A 22,680-nucleotide genomic window follows, 5' to 3' on the forward strand; every position below is an offset into this window, starting at 1 on the left:
GTGGTTATGTGCACGTCCCCGAGAGTGTGAAAGGACTGTTGCGACGCACCATATGATATACACACGCTGGCCAAGTGATGTCATGTGCCGTCGCGTTTGTCCTAACGCCCAAAAGGGTAATATCGCGCGTCTGCCTGGACTGTCCCTTCTTTCTCTCTCGTTGAGCCTTATCTCATTGCGTCCCCATCCATGGCAGAGAAGGAGGCCACCATGTACATTGTGGACGTGGGGAGGTCCATGGGCGAGTGCCACCATGGCCGCCCAGTGACCGACCTGGACTGGGCGATGCAGTATGTTTGGGACAGGATCACCACGACGGTCAGTTGCCCACATTTTGCAGCAGCACCCTCTTCAATACTGATCTGTCATTTAGATTGCCACTGGTCGGAAGACGGCTACACTGGGAGTGGTCGCTCTGAGGACAGATGGTGCGTGACTTACTTCCTCCTAAGGTGTCTCTTCTGACGCGCGGATGCCAGATACCGTGAATGACCTTGAAGGTGACCCCAATTTCGCGAATATTTCCGTGCTTTTGGGTCTCGGTCAGGCCCTGATGCCCGATATCCGGAAGCTGCGCGAGTCGATCAAGCCCAGTCATACTAACAAGGGCGATGGTATGTGAGGTTTCTTTTCTTCGAGATACATTTGCTCACTTCTAGCCAGCGGTCTCTTCGATTGTCATCGCCATACAGATGATCATCACTTTCTGCAAGAAGCTCAAGTACAAACGGAAAATTGTGCTGGTGACCGATGGCTCTGGGGCGATGAGCGGTGACGGCCTCGATGAGATCACGAAGAAGATCAAAGAGGATAACATTGACCTGGTAGTCATGTAAGCATTCTTACGTTTTACAAAAAAGGTCGCTGCTAATTCCCTTCAGCGGAGCAGATTTCGATGACCCGGAGTACGGGATAAAGGAGGAAGATAAAGATCCTCGAAAGGTGAGTGAGGATCATGATCAATGCCACGGTGATATGATGCTAATGTAGTACTATTGCAGGCTGAAAATGAAGACCTGCTTCGTAAACTTGCGGAAGACTGCGATGGCGTATTCGGCACTCTTCAACAGGCCATCTCCGAACTGGAGGTTCCTCGCATCAAAGTCACGAAGAGCATGCCATCTTTTAAGGGCTTTCTCCAGCTCGGCAACCCAAACGATTATGATACTGCCGTGCGGATACCGGTTGAACGGTACTTTCGAACCTATGTCGCCAAGCCACCCTCTGCAAGTTCGTTCGTGCTGCGCTCTGGCGCTGGCACAGGTCAGGAAGAGTCTGGCAGCTCTGCAACCGTAACCGCCCCTGGAGCCAGTCAAGTTCCAGGTGAAGAAAACACACTCACTGCTGTGAGGATGTCACGAACATACCAAATCAAAGATGAGTCTGCACCAGGAGGCAAGGGGGATGTCGAGCGAGATGATCTTGCAAAAGGGTACGAGTACGGACGCACCGCGGTACACATCAGTCAGCTCGACGAGAACATCACAAACCTGGAGACGTTTGCAGGATTGGAGCTTATTGGATTTGTCCAGAACAACAAGGTGAGTTCCATCACAGAGGCCGTTTCTGTCTTTAATTCTAACTGCTACGCAGTATGAACGCTACCTGCACATGTCCAACACCAACATCATTATTCCACAGCGTGCAAACGACAAAGCCGCTCTTGCACTGTCCTCCTTCATCCACGCTCTTTTCGAGGTGGAATCGTACGCAGTGGCTCGACTGGTGACCAAAGAAGCCAAGCCTCCGTTCATGGTCCTGCTCGCCCCTTCAATCGAGCCAGAATATGAGTGCCTCATTGAAACACAGCTCCCCTTTGCAGAGGATGTCCGATCATACCGATTCCCTCCCTTGGACAAAGTGGTCACCGTCTCAGGGAATATAGTCACCGAGCACCGGAATCTCCCAAGCCACAGCTTGCAGGAAGCCATGAGCCAATACGTCGATAGCATGGATCTGGAATACAGAAATGATGACGGGTGAGTTTTCTCTTTTGGGGCTTTTTTCTAAATCACTTCACTGACACCTAAGAAAAGAGAGCTGGTTAACACACTTCCAATTGAGGACTCTTACTCGCCACTCCTACACCGCATCGAATCGGCAGTGCGGCACCGCGCTGTATATCCCAAAGATCCCGTTCTCGACCCATCAGACCGCTTGACCAAGTTCGCCGAGCCGGCTGAAGAGATGGTGAACAAGTCGCAGCCATACCTCAAGAAACTGATGACCATCGCAGATGTCAAGAAGGGTAAGTCTTGGAATCTGGTGAAATACAATGTCTCTGACTCAGCTATACAGTTCCTCCAAGAACAAAAGGCCGCAGACGCCAACGCGAAGCAGAAAAGCCTCTCTCCGGTCTGGACGTTGACGCCCTGCTTAACCAAGAACCCAAACGGGCCAAGCTGTCTCCAGAGAACGCAATCCCGGAGTTCAAACAACTTCTTTCCCGCGCAGACAGCGTCGAGACCATTCTCGATGCCGTGAAACAGATGGCCGGTATTATCGAGAACCTGATCCGCCACAGTCTTGGTGATGCCAACTACGACCGTGTCATCGAGGGTCTTAGGACGATGCGTGATGAGCTCGTTGACTACGAGGAGCCTGCGGCGTACAATGATTTCCTGCGGAAGCTGAAGGAGAAGATGTTGAGTGAGGATCTAGGCGGGGACCGGAAGGAGTTGTGGTGGCTTATGCGGAGGAATAGGCTGGGCTTGATTGATAAGGAGATGTCTGAGAGGTCGGAGGTTGAAGCCGAGGAGGCCAAAGAGGTGAGTTCCTTCCCTTCCTGCTGTGTAAAAGGCTCATTGCTAATGCTGCACTCTAGTTCTTGTCTTCCTCTGAGTGATTTCTTCCACTCTGAGTCTAAGTTGAATGGCACAGGTTTTTGGTTTGCTAGGAGATTGTATACGTTAGAAATGGACTATGTACCTCTATCTACAAGTCCCCGCTGGGCTCGAAAAAAATAATGCCGAGATTCAAAAATGTGGAAAATAAAGTAATATGCTCGATCTATCGATAGTGGATGCAAAGACAGACAAGAGCCTGAGAATCCACAGGGGAATATATTGAATGCCAAATAAACAAAACCGACTCCGCTAAAGAAAAGAGCCCAAATGAAACAAAGTTTGTCGTCGTCGCATGTCGCTGGAAATGGAATGTTCTCATCAAGAGATCTTCTGGACCCGCTTCTTGCCAACATCGAGTTTGGCTTGCAATCTAACACCGCAGTCAGTATAAGCAGAACAATAAGAATAAGATGATGAATATACCTCTCAGCATCCTCATCCGCCATCCTCAACATTTCATTCTGCACCTCCAACTCCTCATGGATAGCAACACCAAGTTCCTTCTGCCTCGCCACAATCTTCATCAACTGCTCCACACTAGTATCCTGCTCCTGCATCGTCTGCCGCTGCAACAACAAAACCCCTTCATTATCGAGCTCGCGCGTGCGCTCCGTCTCCTTCCCAAGAACACGACCCGAGCGCGGAGTCCTGCGGCCGCCGGTATCGTTGTCATTCTGCTGTGCACGAAGCAAAGCATCCTTGTCTTTCACGGAAGCAACGGCACTGTCGAGGCGGCTCTTGGTAGCCATCGCCTGCATCAGATCGTCCAGACCGTCTTTTTCCTTGCGCGCGTTGATGATCAGGTCCTTGCGCCGGCGCAGCTCGCCGTCGCCAAGACCCTCAAAAGACCCGCCGCGGCCGAAGTTCTTGAGACCGTCGTCTAGCGCGGAGAGCATCGTGCCTGCACGCACGAGACTACTCTTCGCTTGTGCAGAGCTCTCGTGTTGCTTTTGCGGGGTGGTCTCTTGATCTCGGCGGGAGAGCTGCAATCGTGCCTCGTGGAGGTGGCTCTTCATGTCGCGGTAGTAGTCTAGCCAGAGCGTTGGGTCTGTGATCGGTGCGTTGGCTGCATTACCCGGGTCGGTGATGGCTGCATGCAGCCGGGTAGAAGTATTGGAAGTACCGTTGCTCGAGGCCGCTGCCGCGCTGGGTAGGTTTAAGAATGCGCGCCAGGCGGGCGACGTGCGCCAGCGCCCGTCGGAGGCCTCGTTGATCGCCCTGAGATATTGTTCCAAGGCACGGCGGCGCTCTTCTCGGAACTGTTCATTTTTCACTGTGTTCGAAAACCAGGATTTTGATGGGAGAGCGACTGGCGGCGCGGCATTCGTCTGGTTGACTAGCGTGGCGTGGAAGGCGGAGAAGTCGGAGTAGCGCTTGGAGACGGTGAAGGAGCGGAGCGGGAGGCGCACGGTGATGCTGTAGACAGTGTGGGGTGGGGATGTGGGTGATAGTGTGGTGGTCGGAATAGCAATCTCAACGGTGGGCGCCATGGAGAAGGAGAACAGAGGGAAAGAAAGCAGCAGAGTCAAGTCGAGGAGGAAATCAGTGACGCAACGCGCGATAAAGATAGAAAGTCATGTGATCATGTCAGGTGCAGATTAGGGCTGAGGATGCAGATGATCTATACGGAGGAACAGAGCAGCTCTACCTGAATCTTCCTTTCACGGCTCTATTTTGTGGAATGAAATTGGTCGAGATCGGCTTTTATTGATTGAGAGATGTTGAAAACACCTGATCTAGCAATATCCACCTTCTCTTTTCAATATAGCAGTATAAACTATGATACCTCCTACTATTATGTGAATGATCTGATCATGGAATTGTCTTCAATCACGTCCATTCATACCTCCACGTATCGATGAAATATGAGTTGGACTGGGTTGATAGCTAGTACCTATCCCAAAGCGGCTGAGCAAGGCCTCATCATTCAAGTATCTAGCTGAGCAACGGGAATCTGAATAGAACCAAGAGCTTTCAATAGGGTTCTTAAGATCTTCAAGATGACTACAATAGTGTGAAGCTGTTCTCCAGATAAATCGTGTCTGTATAGTACTATCGACTTCCCAAGCCCATGTGCTGACTTTTCAGTAATCTTCAAACAGTTGCGCCGTTGCGGGGCATCGCAACATCTCACTCCAAGTAGGCCAACTTAATGGTGCTAAAGAGACTCCGTTTTGACCCCAGCCACAATGGGAGACATAGTCGACCCCACCGTCCGTGATCACTTCCAGAGCATGGGAGCTGATGTGACCGACGCGGTTCGACACATCGAAGTGAAACGGATCATCGCTAACAAAAACATCGGTACCCACATACACCTCTTGACTCGGCCTCGGACCGGTGAAGAGATACCAATGGCCATTATGCTCATATACATATGGAGACTCCGTGTTGCCACCGCCGGTGCCGATTGTGGGATCTTTGAATGCAATTTGGCGCTCGCTCCAGTTGACCAGGTCGTCGCTGGTTCGATAGAGCACAGAATGATGGCCACCAGTCGGCTCACTAGTACCACAATAATAGATAACCCATTGGTTGCCGACTCGAACAACAAATGGATCTCTCGCATCATAGCCATCATGGAACAGAGGACCCTCTGGCCGTCGGGTCCAATGAAACAGATCCGTTGAAGTAGCCAAGTTGATTGCATATGCCGTGTCATTGCCGCCACCACAGTAGAACATGTGGTAAATGCCATCCACGTTTAGCACATACGGCGCCCACAGATGAGTCTCACCATAAGATGGATCCACGTGCAGTGCAAATGCTTGTTTAGTCCACGGGCCGTACAATTCTGGTGCCGTTGCATGCGCGAAAACATGCTCGTCCGTTGGGTCAGCCGGATTTGTGTGCGTAATACCGAACAGATGCCAGGTACCGTCTTTGGCATTTTTTATAAAAGTATGATCGTTGATGTACCAAGGTCTGGGCTCCCCGACACTGGGGTCATACACCAGCTGAAATCCGCCGGCAGCTGAGACTCCGAACGGAATAGTGCCAGTGTCTTTGACGCATCCAGAACTCGGAAGGTCGCTTATAGACGCGCTTGCTGGTGATGCATCAACTAAAAAATGAAGTATCAGCAACAGGGGAAGGATACTAATCAACACAGGTGCCATGAGTACCTAGGCGAGGAACAGCGCCAGCAATAATGAGGGTAATAGAAAGCCGCACAATTTTCATCCAATACATGATGAAGATATATCCAAACATATAAAAGTATCAGGCAAGTGGAAGAACCAGGGAACCACCAGAAGAGTGGGACTCCTTTATATACGAGGAAGAATCCCCTCGCTGTCAGAATTCTGTATCTCACGAGGTAAATATTACAAACATTCCTTGCGCATCTCTTACACCACTGTAGATCTATAGCGACAATCCCCCGCATGTTGTTTATCAAAAGGCCTCTAACGTACATACTATGCTGAATTTCCCGACGCTAGCGGGAATTGTGTTGTATCTCCGCGATGACCCCTCCCATTTCTTTGGTGTACATATTGTAGGCTGTCCTCCGGAGATCTCATAAAGGAGCAGCGCTTATCGCTCGTACTAGGAACTCTTCAAGCGTCCAATGTGGATATATTTCAGGTCTGGGCGGCAACTTGTCGCTCGTGCTCATCTTAGCTCAAAGCCGCAAAAGCGTGGAGACGCCAGCCCAGCACAAAGTTCGTTCAGTTAGAGCTATTTTAAACTTTGTCATTTCGACTCTCTACTCTCTACATGGATCAAAAGTTTCCATCTTCCAGTTCATTGCATGCGGGTATCTCGAAGGACTCCAAAGCATCCATATAGCTTGAGCTCAAGTTGCCCCAAGGCATCGTAATGACAATTATAGTCGTGGGCGAAAAATGCTGGCGTTTGTTTGAGTAATAAAACCCTAACGCTAGGGCAAGGAACATGAGGGTCACTAGGTCTTTCCTCGGAATTCAGAGGCTTCTGAAAATACTTCCTAAGCAGAATACAATATCCATCTCATATAATTATCGAAATCCTCTCCTGAATCGTTGGAAATTCTCTAAAAATAGAAAAGGGTAACGGGGGCCTATGCATTGTGATGCAACTAGCAAAGACAGGGACGATCGCGGCCTGCATGGGCGACTTTATCTAGATCTATAGACAAACTGATCTCGGTTACACTATATCAGCACTATATTCTTGGGGTAAGGTAAACATAGAATGCATCAGGTGAGATGCGTTATGTAATAAGTGCCTTAAGCTATGGTATTCGTAGGCTAGATCAGACCTTTATGAGAATTTGATTCTGTGGAGTTTATACTATTCATCCCCAAGTGCCGAGTATATGGAGGCACCCGCTGTGGATCCCAGAACTATAGCGTGAGAAGTATGGAGACAATGACGATGACGATGTGGGCAATTAAGAATAGAATAAAGTGTAAAGAACGACCATAATAATCCTGAAAGAGGTTTTAAGGCAACCACTGGCGGCCGAACAAAGAACCTACCTTCTACCAGACACCAACTACGAGGCGGCGTCTCTTGGCAAGTTCTTGGCAAGTTCGGGAATTTGGTTGACTTTCTTTCGGGTGATAGTTAGAGTAGCAGTTCAAAGCGGGGTAGGGTCAGTGTCTGCTCCTTCGTGATCCTTCTCATGATGCTACTGGAGCATTGCATTTTGACTTTCCGGCGCTAAATCGGGTTCCCCATATTTACCCCATATTATTACCCGACCATGGGGAAATGTTGACGTGATGGTATAGGCGGACCCCAAAGACCCTGGAAAATATTGCTTGGCTCAATAGTGACTTTCTCGCATAAGAAGCACCCCGACCGCCGCTAGCTAGACCGGCGGACTTTGGCTTCCTTGGTTTCTTCTCATCCAAAAAAAGGGACACCTCCTATCTCCGTCAATAATATCACCTCCGCCCCTTTAGTCCCTACAGTCATGAGTTCTACGACTCTTCGGTTACGTGTTAAGCAATTCTTCAAGGAACGCTCGCTCAAGGCGCCCGACCACCGCCGCACTAGAGCCGCCGAACTAACCCTGCGGGAGTCTATCTACCCCATCTGCATTGTCACCATCCTATTTTTTCTCTGGGGCTTCAGTTACGGCTTGCTTGACACACTCAATAAACATTTCCAGCGTGTCCTGCACATTACTCAGGCGCGTTCGTCTGGTCTGCAGGCCGCCTACTTTGGGTCTGTTTACCCTCCCGCCACGCCCCTTGGCTAAAACCAAGAACAAGAACCAGTAAGGGAAGAGACGAATGCTGACTTTCGCTCAAGTGCCTACCCGCTAGCCTCTGTTGGCCATGCCGCCTGGATCCTGCGCCACTATGGCTATCGCGCCGTCTTCATCTGGGGTCTCTGCCTCTACGCTCTGGGTGCACTGATTGCTATTCCCTGCATCAAGGCCAAGTCATTCGGCGGCTTCTGTGCCTCTATCTTTATTATTGGCAACGGCCTTGGCTCGCTCGAGACGGCCGCTAATCCGTTCATCACCGGTACGTCATTCATAGCCAGGGAGTTCTCTAGCTAAGCCTAACACTCAATGCCACAGTTTGCGGGCCACCAAGGTATTCGGAGATTCGCATAAACATTTCCCAAGCCTTCAATGGTATTGGCACTGTTGTCGCCCCCGTCCTCGGCTCCTACGTTTTCTTCAACTTTAGCGATGAGCGCGCCATCGAGAACGTTCAATGGGTCTACCTCGCCATTGCGGTCTTTGTGCTCCTGCTCGCCCTCCTCTTCTTCTTTTCTAAGATCCCAGAAATTACTGATGCCGGTAGGTTTCGTCCTCATTGAATCCTAATGAAGATGGATATGCTGATTTTGATTGAACTTGGTCTGCAGATATGGAATTTCAAGCTACCGAAACACACGTTGGTGCCGAGGATAAGCCCTTCATTCAACAGTACAAGCTCTTCCACGCTGCCTTTGCCCAGTTCTGCTACACTGGTGCCCAGGTCGCTATCGCCAGCGGCTTCATCAACTACGCCACATACACCCGCCCTGGCACGAGCAACTCCATGGGGTCAAAGCTCTATGGCGGCGCCCAGGCGTCTTTCGCCATCGGTCGATTCTTCGGATCCTTCATCATGAAATGGGCCCGTCCGCGCTGGTGCTTCCTCGTCTTTATCAGTGGCGCCATCATCTTCATAGCGCCAGCCATCACGCAGGGCGGAAATATCGGCATATCACTGCTCTACGTCGTCCTTTTCTTCGAGTCCATCTGTTTCCCCACCATCGTCGCACTGGGCATGCGCGGCCTCGGTAGGCATACCAAGCGTGGAAGTGGATATATCGTCGGTGGTGTTGTCGGCGGCGCCTGCGTTCCACCCGCAACATTCGCCGCCGCTGATGCCTATGGCAATGGTATTTCTATGGTCGTACCTCTTGTCTTCTTTGTTGCTGCTTGGACATACGCGTTGGCCGTCAACTTCCTTCCTAGCTACAAGAATGTTGTCGACTCCTTTACTGCAGCTGAAGTCGGTCTGCATGGACACGCGGAGTGTAACGCGGGGGATGTTGAAAACACGGCTGCTACTGAGAAGGCACCTGTTGAGGAGCAGGAGAATGCACCTGTTGCAGAGCGGGATAATGCGCCTGTCAAGGAACAGGAGAAAGCTACCGAAACTACTGTTTCGTGAAAGATACGTTTCAATTCGAACGAGATATGTAAGGTTAGCCAAGAGGGTTGGAGAATGCTATATAATACCTGGATTACCTAGACAGAGAGTCATTGGAAGAGACGGGAACAAGTACAACATACCTTGCAGATGACAGACCATGTACCGATATTAGGTAAACTTTTGATTTGCACTGATTTGTATATTGCATCCAAGTCCCCTGCCCTGAGGGGAGGCAAGACATCATGGTACATGTAATAACGGTCTGCACTCGATGATAAGAAAGTGTTCAACAATGTCATGGGTATCTCAGGAAAACATCACAGGAAAGTCACAAACTAAACAGCCCAGACCTCGCGGGAATCTAGCAGATCGCGCTGGCCAAAGAACTCGCCGACCACCGTGATGATCATATCTAGCATTATGCGAGCCTGCTTCGCAACATCTTCTACCCCTGTAACCCCCGAATCCCCAACGGACAACTCGGAATCAAGAGTACCATCCAGCTGAGCCTGTAACCGCGCCTTTGCCGCCTCTAACTCAGCGGTCTCAACTTCCTCCGTAATGTCCTGCACCTCGCCCCCTTCTTCCAGACCACCTCCGCCCTCCTCAGTCTCCAAATCAGACATATCGACATCTTCGTCTTCACCAGTATCCTGAGCACCCTCCGCCTCCCTGATCTTCGCCAAAATCGTGACTACCCTCTTCCCCAACTCCCGAATCGCACCCACCTCCTCTGTAGCCAGCTGTCCGACCTCACGGCACTTCCCCAGCAGCCCCCAAGCCCAAGCCCCGATGCGACGCACGCGATCAGCGCTCCCACCGCGCACGGTCTCGGACATCAGCCGCGCCATGATACCCAGCACACCGAGCACGCTATCCAGATCCATACATGCTAGCTGCACCATCTGTGGATCCACTGTGAGCAGCAGCCGGCGCCATTCTTTGCGCGCCGGCACAACATTGCGCGGGAGACTGATTGGGTGTGTGTCGTCCAACGCGGCGATGGTTTCCGCTGGTGGGGAGCAGCGCAGGGTGGAGCGGAGGAGAAGGAAGCGGTGATGGAGGAGGTTGTAGTACGCTGCTTGTGCTGGAGGGTAGGTTCCCTCTGTTTGAGCGGATGTGTGGTGCTTGGTGTCTGAGTCTGCAGGTGCGATGTATGCTTCGTCCTCCCAGAAGCCGGATGTTTGATGCGCATTTGATTTTTGCGAGGATTTGAGTGTACTCGACTTGATCTGGGACTCTGGTGCTACCGAGATTTCTTCTTTCTGAACGGGCGCAACGAATAGCGACGGCAACGAGCTAGCTTCGGACCTAGTCACCAAGTCAGTAACCGAATCATCGTCACAGACTGAACAAAAGCCTAGGAAATGACACGTGCTTGGCATGATAGGAAGTAACATACCGGACCATACGCAAATACTCCAGTCCATCCTCCGCGGGACCGTAGAACAGCTCATCGCCGCCATCGTCCAGTCCTGGAAACGCGCTCTTCTGGCCGTAGATGGGGTGGTTGCGCGGTCGCTCGTGGGGCATCACCGAATGGACCTTGTCGCTGCCATCGTCGTAGGAGATTCGGGGCCGTTTGAAGGGGGGTGGGGACATGGATGGCTTTCTCTTATCGGACATGGCGAGGATGAAGGAAGGAAAGTGGAAAATGTCGGGGAGCTTGGGCCATGTGATCTTGGCAGGCATTGTTTCGATACTGACTATAATGCGAGCATCCAATTCTCTCTCATAACGCTCACCAACAAGGATCTATCAGTTTATACAGTGAAGAAGCATCGTCAGGGATAACTGCTCATTGTTAACGACGATATATGGTTCTTCATCATGTTTGATAGCCGTCTCTTGTGATCAAGGCGGCTTTAAACTCGACCCGAGCGTTGTTAGCCCCCAGTAAGTCATTTAGCAGCGCAGCGCATGGAAGGCCAATTGCGCAATTCAGACTAAATTTGAATATGATATAACGCTACTTCTCAAGAGACGTGGCGATTACCGCGTTTCACAACACGGCCTAGATTACAATAGCCGAGCGTTTTCGGCTTTGAGATGAACTCCGGAAGTGGGCCGGAGCCACACTTACGCCCCTCCAGTTAACTAGTTATCTACATGACTGCTTATTCCATTAGCTATTTTCTTGGGATCATTTGTCATTAAACCCATCATGTTCGATAAATTTTTCTACCGACCCACGTAGTCCATGCCAGATTGGTCATCGAGACTTCGCTTTCGGACATCTTCGTGGCAGATCAAATTTCGCAAATTAAGGGTAAACGCGCTTGTGACAAATACATGTAGCGTTTGATTTGGTGACCGGTCCGGATATAAAAGATGTCTTTCCATCTCAGACTTGTTAATTTTAGGTATACCTTATTCTTTCATATCTTCCCACAATATACGGGTTCCCTTTCTAGCAAACAGCATGACTACCATCCTCGTTACAGGTGCTACTGGCAAACAGGGTGGCGCTGTGATCCGAAACCTTCTCGACAGGAAAGGGTCGTTTCAGATCCTTGCCGTAACCCGCGACATCCAGTCACCATCCGCACGAAAGCTTTCTCAAAGTTCCTCCGATATCAAGCTCATTGAAGGAAACCTTAATGACCCCAAAGAGATCTTCGAAAATGCAAAGGAACAGGCATGTACCCCAATTTGGGGTGTTTTCAGCGTTCAGGTAGGTATATGGCTACCCTATTATAATCTCGGATTTGTGTTTAATCTCAAAAATAGGCCGTCGATCCTAGAGGTGATAAGGAAAAGTTTCAGGGAATCGCCTTGATCGACGAGTCCATACGACAGGGCGTTCAGTTCTTCGTATATAGCTCTGTTGACCGCGGTGGCGATGCCTCCATTCGAAATCCGACCAGGGTTCCACATTTCGGTCATAAGCATGAGATCGAAAAGCACTTGATTGAAAAGTCAAAACATAGTGGCATGAATTGGACCATACTACGGCCTGTTGCATTTTTCGAGAATCTCACCCCGGACTTTTTGGGCAAGGTGTTCGCCACAGCCTGGCAAATGTCTCTGAAGGGCAAGCCGTTGCAACTTGTCGCTACAAGTGATATTGGATTCTTCGCTGCGGAAGTATTCATGCATCCTCAAGAGTCTAAACAACGAACATTCTCGTTGGCTGGCGATGAGTTGACATTTGAGCAGATGGCGCAGGTCTTTGAGCAGAAAACTGGCAAGAAAGTACCCACTACTTTCAAGTTACCCACCTGGTTGATTATGGCAGCGGTGAAGGATCTGGGTCTGATGTTCAAATGGTTCCATGATGAAGGCTACAAGGCAAATATATCCGAACTGAGAAAAATTAATCCTGAATTAAAGGGGTTCGGTTCCTGGCTTGAAAATGAGAGTCAATTTACGATGCGGTAAGCTGTGTTTTGGATCTCATAATGTCAGATTGTGTTATTTGAAATGGCTTAGATCCTGGTGACAGAACTTATAAAATGGGTGAAATATGGGATTGGACATGGTTCTGTAATCAACAATGTATTTCGCAGTCATCTGATTCAAGAAGCCAAAGTTAACTTCTTCTGTCGATCCGTGAGAGTTTGTAGTATGCAAATCGTAGGTATAGCATCGAAAACTTGGTCTCGGTTGAAATATTGAAATCCAGCATTTAGAAGCATGGAGTTAAATGGTAAAGGAAAGATGAGAGAGGAATTACTTACTTACAGAGGCTCGAAGCTATTAGTGAGAGCCCATTTATAAAGAGAGAGTTGGAACACTACCCATCCACGACCAAATCTTCTCTTGCCAGCTGAAGCCGACGACGATGCTTCCCCATACTTCTCGACATAGGAAAATTCGAAGATAGTAGTGAGTCGCATTAATATTTGGGATAAACTATGTTCCGAGCATGCTGCTCTTCTAGTAACTCAGACCGGATTCCGTAAAATTAGGAAAATTCCCTAATCATCTTTCCTCCTTAGGGTTGAATATAGAATCGGTTAGATGGGTCTTGATTGCCTCTGCTGAGCAAGCCGGGCTTAGACTCGAACCCGAGGCCTTGTAAGCCGCCTATAGACTAATCAGTGATCAAAACATATAGCTGTGCGGGACCCGGAGAGGATACGAGCTTCGGGCTACTGCAAGGCTCAGATTACAATATCTGGAGGCGCTTCGGCTTTGAGGTGAACCCCGAAAGGTAGGCTCGGCTGAAGTGGACCGCAATGTCGCCAAACGTAGCTAGATTCTCACCGCCACCGGCAACCGATGGAGACCGAGGTGCATGTCATTGGCTGTGGACGAAGCCTCATTGGACCCTCGATTCGCATTTGTTGCAACAATGATAAATCAGCAGTGGATACTGTCATAAGCTTCCGGCCAATGAACGTATTGATCGAGGTTGGCTTCCGAAGGAAGACGTACACTACTCAAACCTCCACCAGGCAGGGTCATTACGCATTGAACTAGGTCGCATTCGCATTCTGGGGGTCCGGGCTTATTCTACCTCCGCATTAATAATCCAGTATGGAACAACTTGTCTTTGATGATCACAAACAAGAATTTCCTGAAAGAACGGTTCTGCCGGAGAGATCAGTATATAAGGGCGCTCAGACGCAGCTTGCGGAATCATTGGAGGCCAGGTGTTCAGCCACAAAAATCGACATTGACCCAATCTCAAAGCCACGTTCAACATGAGTTCCCAGTTTTTGACCAAAATTGCCGTTGTTGGTGTAAGTGGGAGGAGGAGTCTTTAATCCTCTTTGTCGTAAACCTACTGACAAATATAGGCTGGTGGCCAACTGGGAAAACCAACTTTGCAACATCTTCTGGCAGCGAAACGATTCAATATCACGTTGATCACTCGCGATGGGTCTGACACAAAGTTTCCCAGCGACCCCTCGATTACTGTGAAGCCGGTAGACTACAACTCCCAAGAGTCTCTTGTCTCAGCTTTCAAGGGAAATGAAGCTTTGGTTCTCATACTCAACTTTGCCGCACTCGAACAGACCCAAATGGATTTGATTAAAGCAGCATCCGCAGCAGGCATCAAATACATTCTGCCCACCGAGTACGGATCCGACAATGCAGTCGAAAAGCTATCAAACATGGTCCCGATAAATGCTTTGAAAGCTGGACCACGCAATCTCGTTGAAGAACTTGCAAAGACTCATCCTGGACTCACTTGGATTGGTCTAGTTAGCAATCCCTGGTTTGACTACGTAAGCGTTTATTCCTCTATTCCGAAACCTGCCCGCCTGAGCATCTCTAACGGGATATAGAGCTTGAACAATGGTGGCTTTGGGATCAATGTGAAAACTCGCACTGCTACTCTGTATGATGGCGGTGTTTCTAAGTTCAACACAACACTTATTCCCACCGTTGGCCTCGCTATTGCACGGCTACTCAGCCTCCCTGTCTCGACTCTTTCCTCACCTAAAGTTGCGAACAAATTTATCTACGTATCGAGCTTCCATACAACCCAGCGTGAAATTCTCAGCGCCGTACAGAAAGCAACTGGAACAAATGATGCGGATTGGAATATTGACACATCTAAGACTTCGCAGGGATTTATCGATGAGGGTAATCAGCTTTTGAAAGATGGAAACTTCAGCGGAATGGTGAATCTCCTGTACGGAACGCTGTTCAACCCTGGCCTTGGGGGCGACTATGAGTCTACAAAAGGGACAGACAACAAGCTTCTGGGGCTGCCTCAGCAAGATGAGAGAGATATGGCTGTAGTTGTGCAGGAGATTATTGAAAACTCTTAGATAGCCCAAGAGCTAGCTAAAGTTGAGAAAGAAATAAACCGAGAGAACCCCTAGCTGCCGGACTATCTATCTAAATTGTAGTTCGCTTTCCAGCTTAGCCTCTCGTAGTAGATCAATACGCTCGATCAGCTCAATGATGTGCTGTTCAAGTACACCATCCGTGCCTGGCGGACCCTGCTTCCACATGGAAGTCATTTTGGTCACCACATCCCAAGCACGATCCGTTTCAGGACCAAGTGGGCGAGCACTTAACTCGGACATCATGTAAGCGACAACATCCTTCTGTTTGTAACTTCTGCAAAGCCAGCTCCATTGTGTGGTGACATGATTGGTTTGCAGGAAAAGTGCGAATTCAAGAAGCTCAACAGCCGTCCGAAATACCGAGTCTTTGTATTCGGATTCGCTTCCATGTAGATCTGAGGCTGAAATCTGTGAATGCACTGAGACCCAGGCCTTTGATAAATGAAGACGAGCAATTGTAGCGGATACCCAGTGTATAGGGATATCCAAGTTGAAATGGTTTAGATATCGTTCATGAAGAATTTCACCCACAGATTCGATCCGATGTTTTCGGTCTTGCAACGAAATGCCTGAGTTCAATGGGGGTGGCGATAGGTGCACTTCATTAATCATAATAGAAGTGATGATACACAGAGTGATATCGGTAAAGCCCTTTTTCTCAGCCGGAAGCTCGAGCATGTCCGGTTCGAGCTCGTCACCGTCCAAATTTACCGGAAATTGTGTATCGAACGTCCCGGGTCTGATCTGCATCTCCACGGCCTGATCTTCTGAGCAGAGCATATCCAATATGCAAATATACCACCATAGACGTCGACGGATCTCTGTTTGGAATGCTGATAGCCCAAGGCTCTTCCCATCGCGGTGGATACCCTGTGCCTGTGCAAGACGAATGGCCACGGCAGACTCGGCCCAGACAATTCTTGTATCCCCGTCCACACGCGCGCAGAGTAAATATAATACTGCAGCTTGTAGGGTGACTACTTCCTCCGATTTGATGAGATTGGCTCGGCTCAGCGCCTGATCTACCGCAGTTTCATAATTGCGTATAGCCGTGCGATGTTCCAGCTTCAATTCCTGTTGACATTGGATGGGATCCATACTGACCACCGCGGCAAAGCAAACGGAGAGCAGAAGCGCCTCACTAGCGGGATCAATGCTCAGGCCCTTTGATACATCTTGAACAAGCTGAGCCGTGGTAGCACGGTGGAGAATGGCGATCAATGGCGCAACGTTCTTCTGATATACATGCCAAAGAATTTCAATTTGCGACGACTGAAGGTACTGTTGTCGGAAGGTATTTTGAGGCCAAGAGTGATTGCTGCGCCCAAATAACCCCCCTTGCACCAGACGAAAGGGATTTGGATCAACATGTGGTGGCCGGGAAGACTGATCAGAACTTAATGTAGATGATCTGCTTGACTGGTGTTGGGGATCCTCATTCGATTCATTATGCTTCGAAGACCGAAGCCGATGGACTTCTGTTTCGAGCTCTCTCAAGCGAGTGAGCAGCACGCCTACCGGAGGTCGATTAAGCGTCCTCGGCTTGCGTTTGGGTTGTGGAAAAACGCAAAGATTCCCAGCCTTGACGCATGCACCGCAAGGGTTAATTCGATCGCATCGCACTTTTCTCTCATTGCATCGCCTGCAGCTTCGTTTATTGCGTGCAGTTGCAGATGACTCCAGGCTCTCGTCTGACATAATAGACACAAGGCCTCAGGCCCGAAGTCAAACCGAGACAAGAAGCCGAGTATGAACGAGATACTGCCATCGGAAAGCCGATGGCCGCGACAAGGCGCTGTTAGGTCACCATTTCGGCAAGCCAATTGTCGACGCTATGGTGGAGCTCCGTTGAGTAAACCACATTGTCACGTGAATGGTCAGTTTTGCGGGCGCCGTACAGCGCCTTCGCGTCGGTTGCTTGCAGGACATTGTTTGGTCCATTATTACGTCTCATTAAGCATAATCTTTATGCTGGCATTATTTCCCACATTCAACCGATCAACTCCTATAGCTGCCTGCGTACCAAAAATAAAAATAAAAATAAAAATAACGGGCTCAACCGGAGATCGAATCCGGGACCTCCTGCATATGTGACCAGTGACTGCCCAAAGCAGGAATCATACCTCTAGACCATTGAGCCGCGTAATAGGGAATAATGAGGGAATAAGGTTAGTTTAATCACTGCGCCCCTCGCTTCATTCGGCAACAAGAACCAGTTCCCTTAGGCTCATTTAGTCAAGAGGAGAATATATTCACGTTCTGCAAACCTTTGTGTGCGAGATATAGGAAACCACGGGGTGGGGGACTTGGAGTGTCCTTGGTACTTAGTTCAAAAGCTGCACGATCTTCGCGAGATTTCCATTACTGGCAGCTTCAAAGAGTTCTTGTAACCTCCTCAACTTAATCCGATTAAAATGGCGAGACGATCGTAAATGCTGCTGCCAAACGTCGTAATGCCCGGTCACCTAACGTGCAGTCTATTTTTATAGCTCGTACTAGTTGTAGGTTTTATATATAGACAAATCGTTTCTCTTCCCTAGCTTCAAGTCAACGAGCGAAACAAAGGTAATGTCTATAAATAATTATAATACGACGCGTCCATTAAGTGTAGCAAGGATAGCTATTATGATTTCTTTCTATTAGCGTATAATATAATAGGGATACGTCAAAGCGACGGTATTTGTGGTTTAGTAGATTTCTGCCGTAGGGACGGTACTATTTCGACTGCTCGAAAGGTTCATGAATTTGCACTCAAACGTATTATCGACGGATTCTCCTGCTGCGATATCTGTGCCAAAACTCATGGACAGAACGGTTGAAAGTTGTCATTCTGTGTAGATTTCTTCAATACACTACTAATCAATAGATCGAGAAGGGAGATATAATGACCATGTTGAAATTTCAAAGATGCATAAACCGAAAGCTCCCAATTGCAACCAAATTCTGTTCTAAAACTCCGCTTCAGCGGCTTCAGAGACAGGCCCAGTAGAGAGGCCGAGTAGATAGGCAAACCAAAAGCACCGCGCAACGCCACTGTTAAACACCGGAGCTGAGAGCTAAATAAAAGGGAAATGAAAAGAATGCAACCCGCTGCGGTGATCAGTCTGTCAAAATTAAGAAAATAAATGCACCAAATGCCACCACAGATCCATCACCGGAGAGATCGTAAGGGCTCTGAGCTCTCTCAAGGCTCACGTATATGGATCAGAAGCCTCTGCTGAGAGAGTAGCCTCCGCCTCTCAGCACACAACACAAAGCAACTCCTCTTCGAGAATAAACATCCCTTCTTTGTATTTCTCGCTGGTCTCAAATGCCTTGTCATACTTCCACCCTACCAACTCTTTGCACTGGCGGCAGGAGATGTCGCGAACGATATGCCGTCCGGTTGTCATGCTACGCTCATCCTGTTCGCCCAGTGTGACATTGACAACGTTGCCGAAAAGATAGGCTTTGCCGTGCGCTCCACGGAAATTCTGAGGCGAAAATAAAGGAGGATAGTCAGTCATGAAGCTTTGACAAGAGAGAGAGGAGAGGAAAGATGGGTAATTCTCACCCGACTTTTGATGTCATTGTAGTCTGCTAGGTGTGTCTTGCAATGCTTGCACCCGAAAATCTTGTTGGAGGTTAAGTAGACGGGGTAGAGTAGGCCCATGGTGACGGAGTGTAGATGTCGCCACAGAGAGTAGGTTGTCGTCGAGGAATGAAGAAAAAACCTGGGATGTGAGCGCGAAGAAGCAGAGATATTCTATAGATAAAGTCTTGCAAATATCGCGGCTATGACGCAAGCACGATAGAAGGCAATTTCGTCAGCGTGGAAGTGGTATGAACTGCCCCTCCCCTCGAATAAAGAGGGAGACTCCAGTCCGGGCGTGGGGCGGCGTCTCTGTTCCAGTTCTCGGACGACAGGAGGCCTGATGCCGGGCTCGGTCTTGGAGAGACCTTTGAGGCTGTAAGGGAGCCTAGAACGATCACGTAGAGTCTTGAGGGCGTTACACTGGGTCGCAATAGGTCTGACGGTTTGCTGACGACGATAAGCTCTCAGGAGCCACGATAAGAGCGGGGGGGGGACGGGATCGGACGGAGACAGGGATGTCTGGGAAAGAAGAGGATGCTGTGGGAAGGGTGCAGATGGTGTTTTCTCATAAGATACTCTCCTTTCGAACTGGGATGGAAGAGGGAAGGAGAGTTGGGGAAGGTTGGGGGAAGCCAAGCTGAGAACAAGCTGAAGTTGGCTGTACTTGCCTCAGGCCGCAACCCCGCACAGGAAGCGTGATCGCCCGGTCATAGATCTGATAGTTACTCGGAAATAGTGTATAGAAGTGCAAGAAATGTATGTGATCCCTGTACAACGCGCCGGCAGGAGATGCTCCTGCAATGCTTGACCAAAAAATAATACAACATTTTGAAAAGCCGCCACTCCATCACTCGTAATCCCGAACATACCGACCGGGCAACTCAACGTCCCACATCGGTCGTTCTACCACCGCAACCTCCAAATTTCCACTCGTCTGCTCTTCAGAGCTATCCCCTGCCACGGTGTTGAGAGGCACAATACCCAAGATGTCCCGATATTTATAGGTGTGCCACCACCGACGGGGAGGCTGCGACGATGTGCCATTGATCTCGACCAGCTGCTTCTGGGGAATGGTTCCGGCACCATTGACAGCGGGGGCTGCATCTCCCTTGGCGTCGAGGTGCTTCTGGGGTGATCCATTCTCGACTGCGCTTCCATTCTCACGGCGGAGACGGGCCAGGTTGGCTTCACTGCTTGCCGCGAAGGTCTCGTCGTACTCGTAGACCTCGTCTTCCTCGCTGGGGACACGAGAACGTTCTTTGTCCAGGGAAATCCACTCGCCCCGCGATCCGTCGCTTCCAACAACCTTGCGGACCTTGCTGCCGAGGTGGATGTCCGTCTGCGAGCGAGGGATCTGGTCTCCTGCACCGCTGCTGGGCTTCTTGCGCTCATTGCCGGCCTCTTCGTGAAGGTCGCGCTTCCGTTTCGATGCTTTGATCAGCTGACCAGGCGGGTTGGCCTCTTCGGCTGTTGCTGCTGCTTCGGCCGCGATTTGTTCGGGAGATGGGAAATCCTGAAGCAGGTCAAACATCCACAGCCAAGATGTTCCATACAGCCAAAGACGCTCTCGGCCCTCAAACAGATCCCACATGCAACCCATGGCTCTGTCCTTCACTCCCCGAAACTCTGCAGGTAGATAAGCCTTCGGGTTGCGCCTCGACCAATCCGATAGCTTGCCATTCAAAGCCTCAAACTCCATAAGCTGGTGTTCACTTGTAAGCACCATCAGCTTATACTCGTGGTGGCTGTGGTCAGTGCCATTGGCCAGCTTCTTCAGAGTACCCTGGGGCCGGAAGGACATCAAGGCTATTCCAGACTTCATACGGGGAATAGGAGAGTCAGAGGCGGCTTTTTGCCAGCGCTCGCCCTCGATCGCCATATCTTCATCCTCGTCGTCGGAAGATTCATCGTCAGATTCTGACACTCCATTGCTCTTGACGGGACCATCGGCACCGGAGCCCGTCTCTGTGCCTAGAACCCAGGTATCGACACAACCCGAAATATCACCAGAGGCAAAGACCTTGCTATCATCTGAGAAGATGACAGATCGAATCGTCCTCTCGTAGTCACCTAGAGTACCGTGAGACGCTTTCTCGTGTCGTGCGTGCCGTGCAGCTCTCTTTAGTTTCGCGAGGTGAGGTAAGACTTGGACTCCCTCAGTGTTTGAAGGCTGGATCTTTGCCATGTGGATGTCGCTGTTTGGTCGAATAAGGCACAGCCACCGGCTATCCGGGGAGATTGTAACAAGACGTGCACCATCGTCAGAGATTCTCTTGGGAACTTCAAGCTTTTGTATCCGCAGAGCACCCTTCTCATCACCTTTCCGCCGGCGAACAGTGAATAGTTTGACATCAGCGATCGTAGCGACAGCGAGGATCTTCCCGTCTTGGGATAACATGGCAGAAGTAATGTTCTCTTCGCCCTGTGGAGAAATTGTAGAGTTAGAATGAGACTGCTGTGCGGACGCTCTGTTTCTTACCTGAATCATGATTTTGCCAACAAGTCTCTGTCTCTGGCCGTCAATATTCTCATACGGAGAGATCGGTCCTCGTGCCAAACGCCAAAGGCTGATCTCTCGATCCCAGAAACTCATCACCAAACGAGACGAGGGGGAGGAGGCGAGCTGGGGAATTTGAGGCAGACTTGACAATTTCCGGTGGTGCTCTTTGCCAAATTCACGCAGCGGCAGTACAACCGGTGTTGCATCGGGGCCTACGAGCAATGGGTTAGTATATTTGACAACTCAGGAGACTCGACGGAACAGTCACATACCTCCAGACACAGCAATGCTGATATCCTTGGTCTCATAAACAGCAAAAGTCTTCACATCGTGCGAGTGGTATCGTCTATGCATCAATTCCACCCATCGACTTTTCTTGTCTCCCTTCTCTCCCTCCTTCTTGCGATAAACGACGGTCCTCTGATCAGCGCCTCCGCTAACGACAGTATCCCCATTTGCGCTCACTGCCACATCGAGCACATCGGCCTGATGGCCCTGGATGCGCTGGGTGAGGGAAAAATTCTTTGCGTCCCAGAACCGGATTTCACCAGCCGAGTCTCCAGAGACAATGGTGCCGTCTGGAAGGCATTTGACCGACCAGACCAAAAGTTCCTTCGAGCCGCCCGTGGGACCCTTTCCAAGCGAGATTGTTCTCAACTGCTGGCCGGTGCGAATGTCGAAGAGGCGAATCGAGCTATCGGCGTAGCCTGCGACGATGGTGTTGCGGTTCTGGAACGTAACGCTGAGCACGCGCGCCCTCTTGGTCGAGGGGCGCACCAGACGGAGAAACTTGAGGTCGTCATCGGCGGTAGACAGGATCACGATCGAGCCATCGGCACAGCCGGCTGCGAGATGCTGACCCGTAAACTCCCCCTCGGCAGCAGGCAGCAGCTTCCCATCCTGGCCTCGCCGCGTCGCCTGCCACCGCGGCTGTGCAGCAAGGCACCAGATCTCGCCATAGTTCCCACTCGAATGGCGCAAAGGACGACCGTTCTCCAGATCCCACTCGGTCACCGCGGTGGAAAATCCAATGCTGAACAGCCTCAACTTGCCGGGCAGCTTCGCACCGTCGGGTCCGTCCTCCTGGGGATCCAGTGTCCATGCAAGTCCTTCAATACTTCTATCCTTTCCTCCATGCAGGACCGTTTCCTGGAACCAAGCCCCCCGCATGGGGTTCCATATCTCGATGTCGCCGTTCGCACGCCCGATCGCGAGTCGAAGAGTGGGCACACCGCGACCAGCTAGATCAGCGGATGGAGGATGTGAGAATGCGAGCGCATTAATCGCCTGCGGGTTGTAGGACACGAAACGGCAGCGGTGGATGTCCATGATTGGTGCAACAAGCTTCGCCTGAAGCCAAAGCTGTCTCGGTCGGAAATAACTGACGGTGATTGCGAGACAACGTTAGGGGCGCTGGAGATCA

At 50.2% G+C, this 22,680-nt stretch overlaps 10 protein-coding genes across 10 annotated transcripts; 4 read left to right on the top strand and 6 right to left on the bottom strand.

The window, feature by feature from the left end:
* Window positions 1-189: 189 nt before the first annotated feature.
* N7510_010919 (ATP-dependent DNA helicase 2 subunit KU80) lies at window positions 190-2,845 on the top strand (the record flags this gene model as incomplete). Its single annotated transcript, XM_056982844.1, has 10 exons — window positions 190-318; window positions 374-428; window positions 480-614; window positions 664-832; window positions 882-942; window positions 1,002-1,541; window positions 1,594-1,979; window positions 2,037-2,248; window positions 2,299-2,768; window positions 2,825-2,845. 10 exons carry the CDS (start codon window positions 190-192, stop codon window positions 2,843-2,845), a joined length of 2,178 nt encoding a protein of 725 aa, XP_056828338.1.
* Window positions 2,846-3,164: 319 nt separating this feature from the next.
* N7510_010920 (uncharacterized protein) lies at window positions 3,165-4,336 on the bottom strand (the record flags this gene model as incomplete). Its single annotated transcript, XM_056982845.1, has 2 exons — window positions 3,165-3,216; window positions 3,270-4,336. 2 exons carry the CDS (start codon window positions 4,334-4,336, stop codon window positions 3,165-3,167), a joined length of 1,119 nt encoding a protein of 372 aa, XP_056828339.1.
* A 594-nt stretch (window positions 4,337-4,930) lies between these two features.
* Window positions 4,931-5,965, bottom strand: N7510_010921 (glycoside hydrolase family 43; the record flags this gene model as incomplete). The annotated part of the gene is made up of 1 exon (XM_056982846.1): window positions 4,931-5,965. The coding sequence occupies one exon, from the start codon at window positions 5,963-5,965 to the stop codon at window positions 4,931-4,933; it is 1,035 nt and encodes a 344-aa protein (XP_056828340.1).
* A 1,784-nt stretch (window positions 5,966-7,749) lies between these two features.
* On the top strand, window positions 7,750-9,454 carry N7510_010922 (putative l-fucose permease; the record flags this gene model as incomplete). Its single annotated transcript, XM_056982847.1, has 4 exons — window positions 7,750-8,003; window positions 8,091-8,308; window positions 8,365-8,589; window positions 8,658-9,454. 4 exons carry the CDS (start codon window positions 7,750-7,752, stop codon window positions 9,452-9,454), a joined length of 1,494 nt encoding a protein of 497 aa, XP_056828341.1.
* A 317-nt stretch (window positions 9,455-9,771) lies between these two features.
* Window positions 9,772-11,128, bottom strand: N7510_010923 (SIP1 domain-containing protein; the record flags this gene model as incomplete). Its single annotated transcript, XM_056982848.1, has 2 exons — window positions 9,772-10,747; window positions 10,839-11,128. 2 exons carry the CDS (start codon window positions 11,126-11,128, stop codon window positions 9,772-9,774), a joined length of 1,266 nt encoding a protein of 421 aa, XP_056828342.1.
* Window positions 11,129-11,858: 730 nt separating this feature from the next.
* Window positions 11,859-12,817, top strand: N7510_010924 (uncharacterized protein; the record flags this gene model as incomplete). The annotated part of the gene is made up of 2 exons (XM_056982849.1): window positions 11,859-12,110; window positions 12,167-12,817. 2 exons carry the CDS (start codon window positions 11,859-11,861, stop codon window positions 12,815-12,817), a joined length of 903 nt encoding a protein of 300 aa, XP_056828343.1.
* Window positions 12,818-14,085: 1,268 nt separating this feature from the next.
* Window positions 14,086-15,162, top strand: N7510_010925 (aromatic alcohol reductase; the record flags this gene model as incomplete). Its single annotated transcript, XM_056982850.1, has 3 exons — window positions 14,086-14,124; window positions 14,182-14,613; window positions 14,674-15,162. The coding sequence occupies 3 exons, from the start codon at window positions 14,086-14,088 to the stop codon at window positions 15,160-15,162; spliced, it is 960 nt and encodes a 319-aa protein (XP_056828344.1).
* A 66-nt stretch (window positions 15,163-15,228) lies between these two features.
* On the bottom strand, window positions 15,229-16,881 carry N7510_010926 (uncharacterized protein; the record flags this gene model as incomplete). The annotated part of the gene is made up of 1 exon (XM_056982851.1): window positions 15,229-16,881. The coding sequence occupies one exon, from the start codon at window positions 16,879-16,881 to the stop codon at window positions 15,229-15,231; it is 1,653 nt and encodes a 550-aa protein (XP_056828345.1).
* Window positions 16,882-18,422: 1,541 nt separating this feature from the next.
* Window positions 18,423-18,835, bottom strand: N7510_010927 (putative Yippee zinc-binding protein Moh1; the record flags this gene model as incomplete). Its single annotated transcript, XM_056982852.1, has 2 exons — window positions 18,423-18,656; window positions 18,737-18,835. The coding sequence occupies 2 exons, from the start codon at window positions 18,833-18,835 to the stop codon at window positions 18,423-18,425; spliced, it is 333 nt and encodes a 110-aa protein (XP_056828346.1).
* A 769-nt stretch (window positions 18,836-19,604) lies between these two features.
* On the bottom strand, window positions 19,605-22,586 carry ura7 (small subunit rRNA maturation protein UTP4; the record flags this gene model as incomplete). Its single annotated transcript, XM_056982853.1, has 3 exons — window positions 19,605-21,179; window positions 21,237-21,469; window positions 21,530-22,586. The coding sequence occupies 3 exons, from the start codon at window positions 22,584-22,586 to the stop codon at window positions 19,605-19,607; spliced, it is 2,865 nt and encodes a 954-aa protein (XP_056828347.1).
* Window positions 22,587-22,680: the final 94 nt, after the last annotated feature.

This window comes from Penicillium lagena (genome assembly GCF_028827675.1).
Source record: "Penicillium lagena strain IBT 129212 chromosome Unknown utg000008l_segment0_segment0, whole genome shotgun sequence".
In the NCBI taxonomy this organism is placed as follows: Eukaryota; Fungi; Ascomycota; class Eurotiomycetes; order Eurotiales; family Aspergillaceae; genus Penicillium; species Penicillium lagena.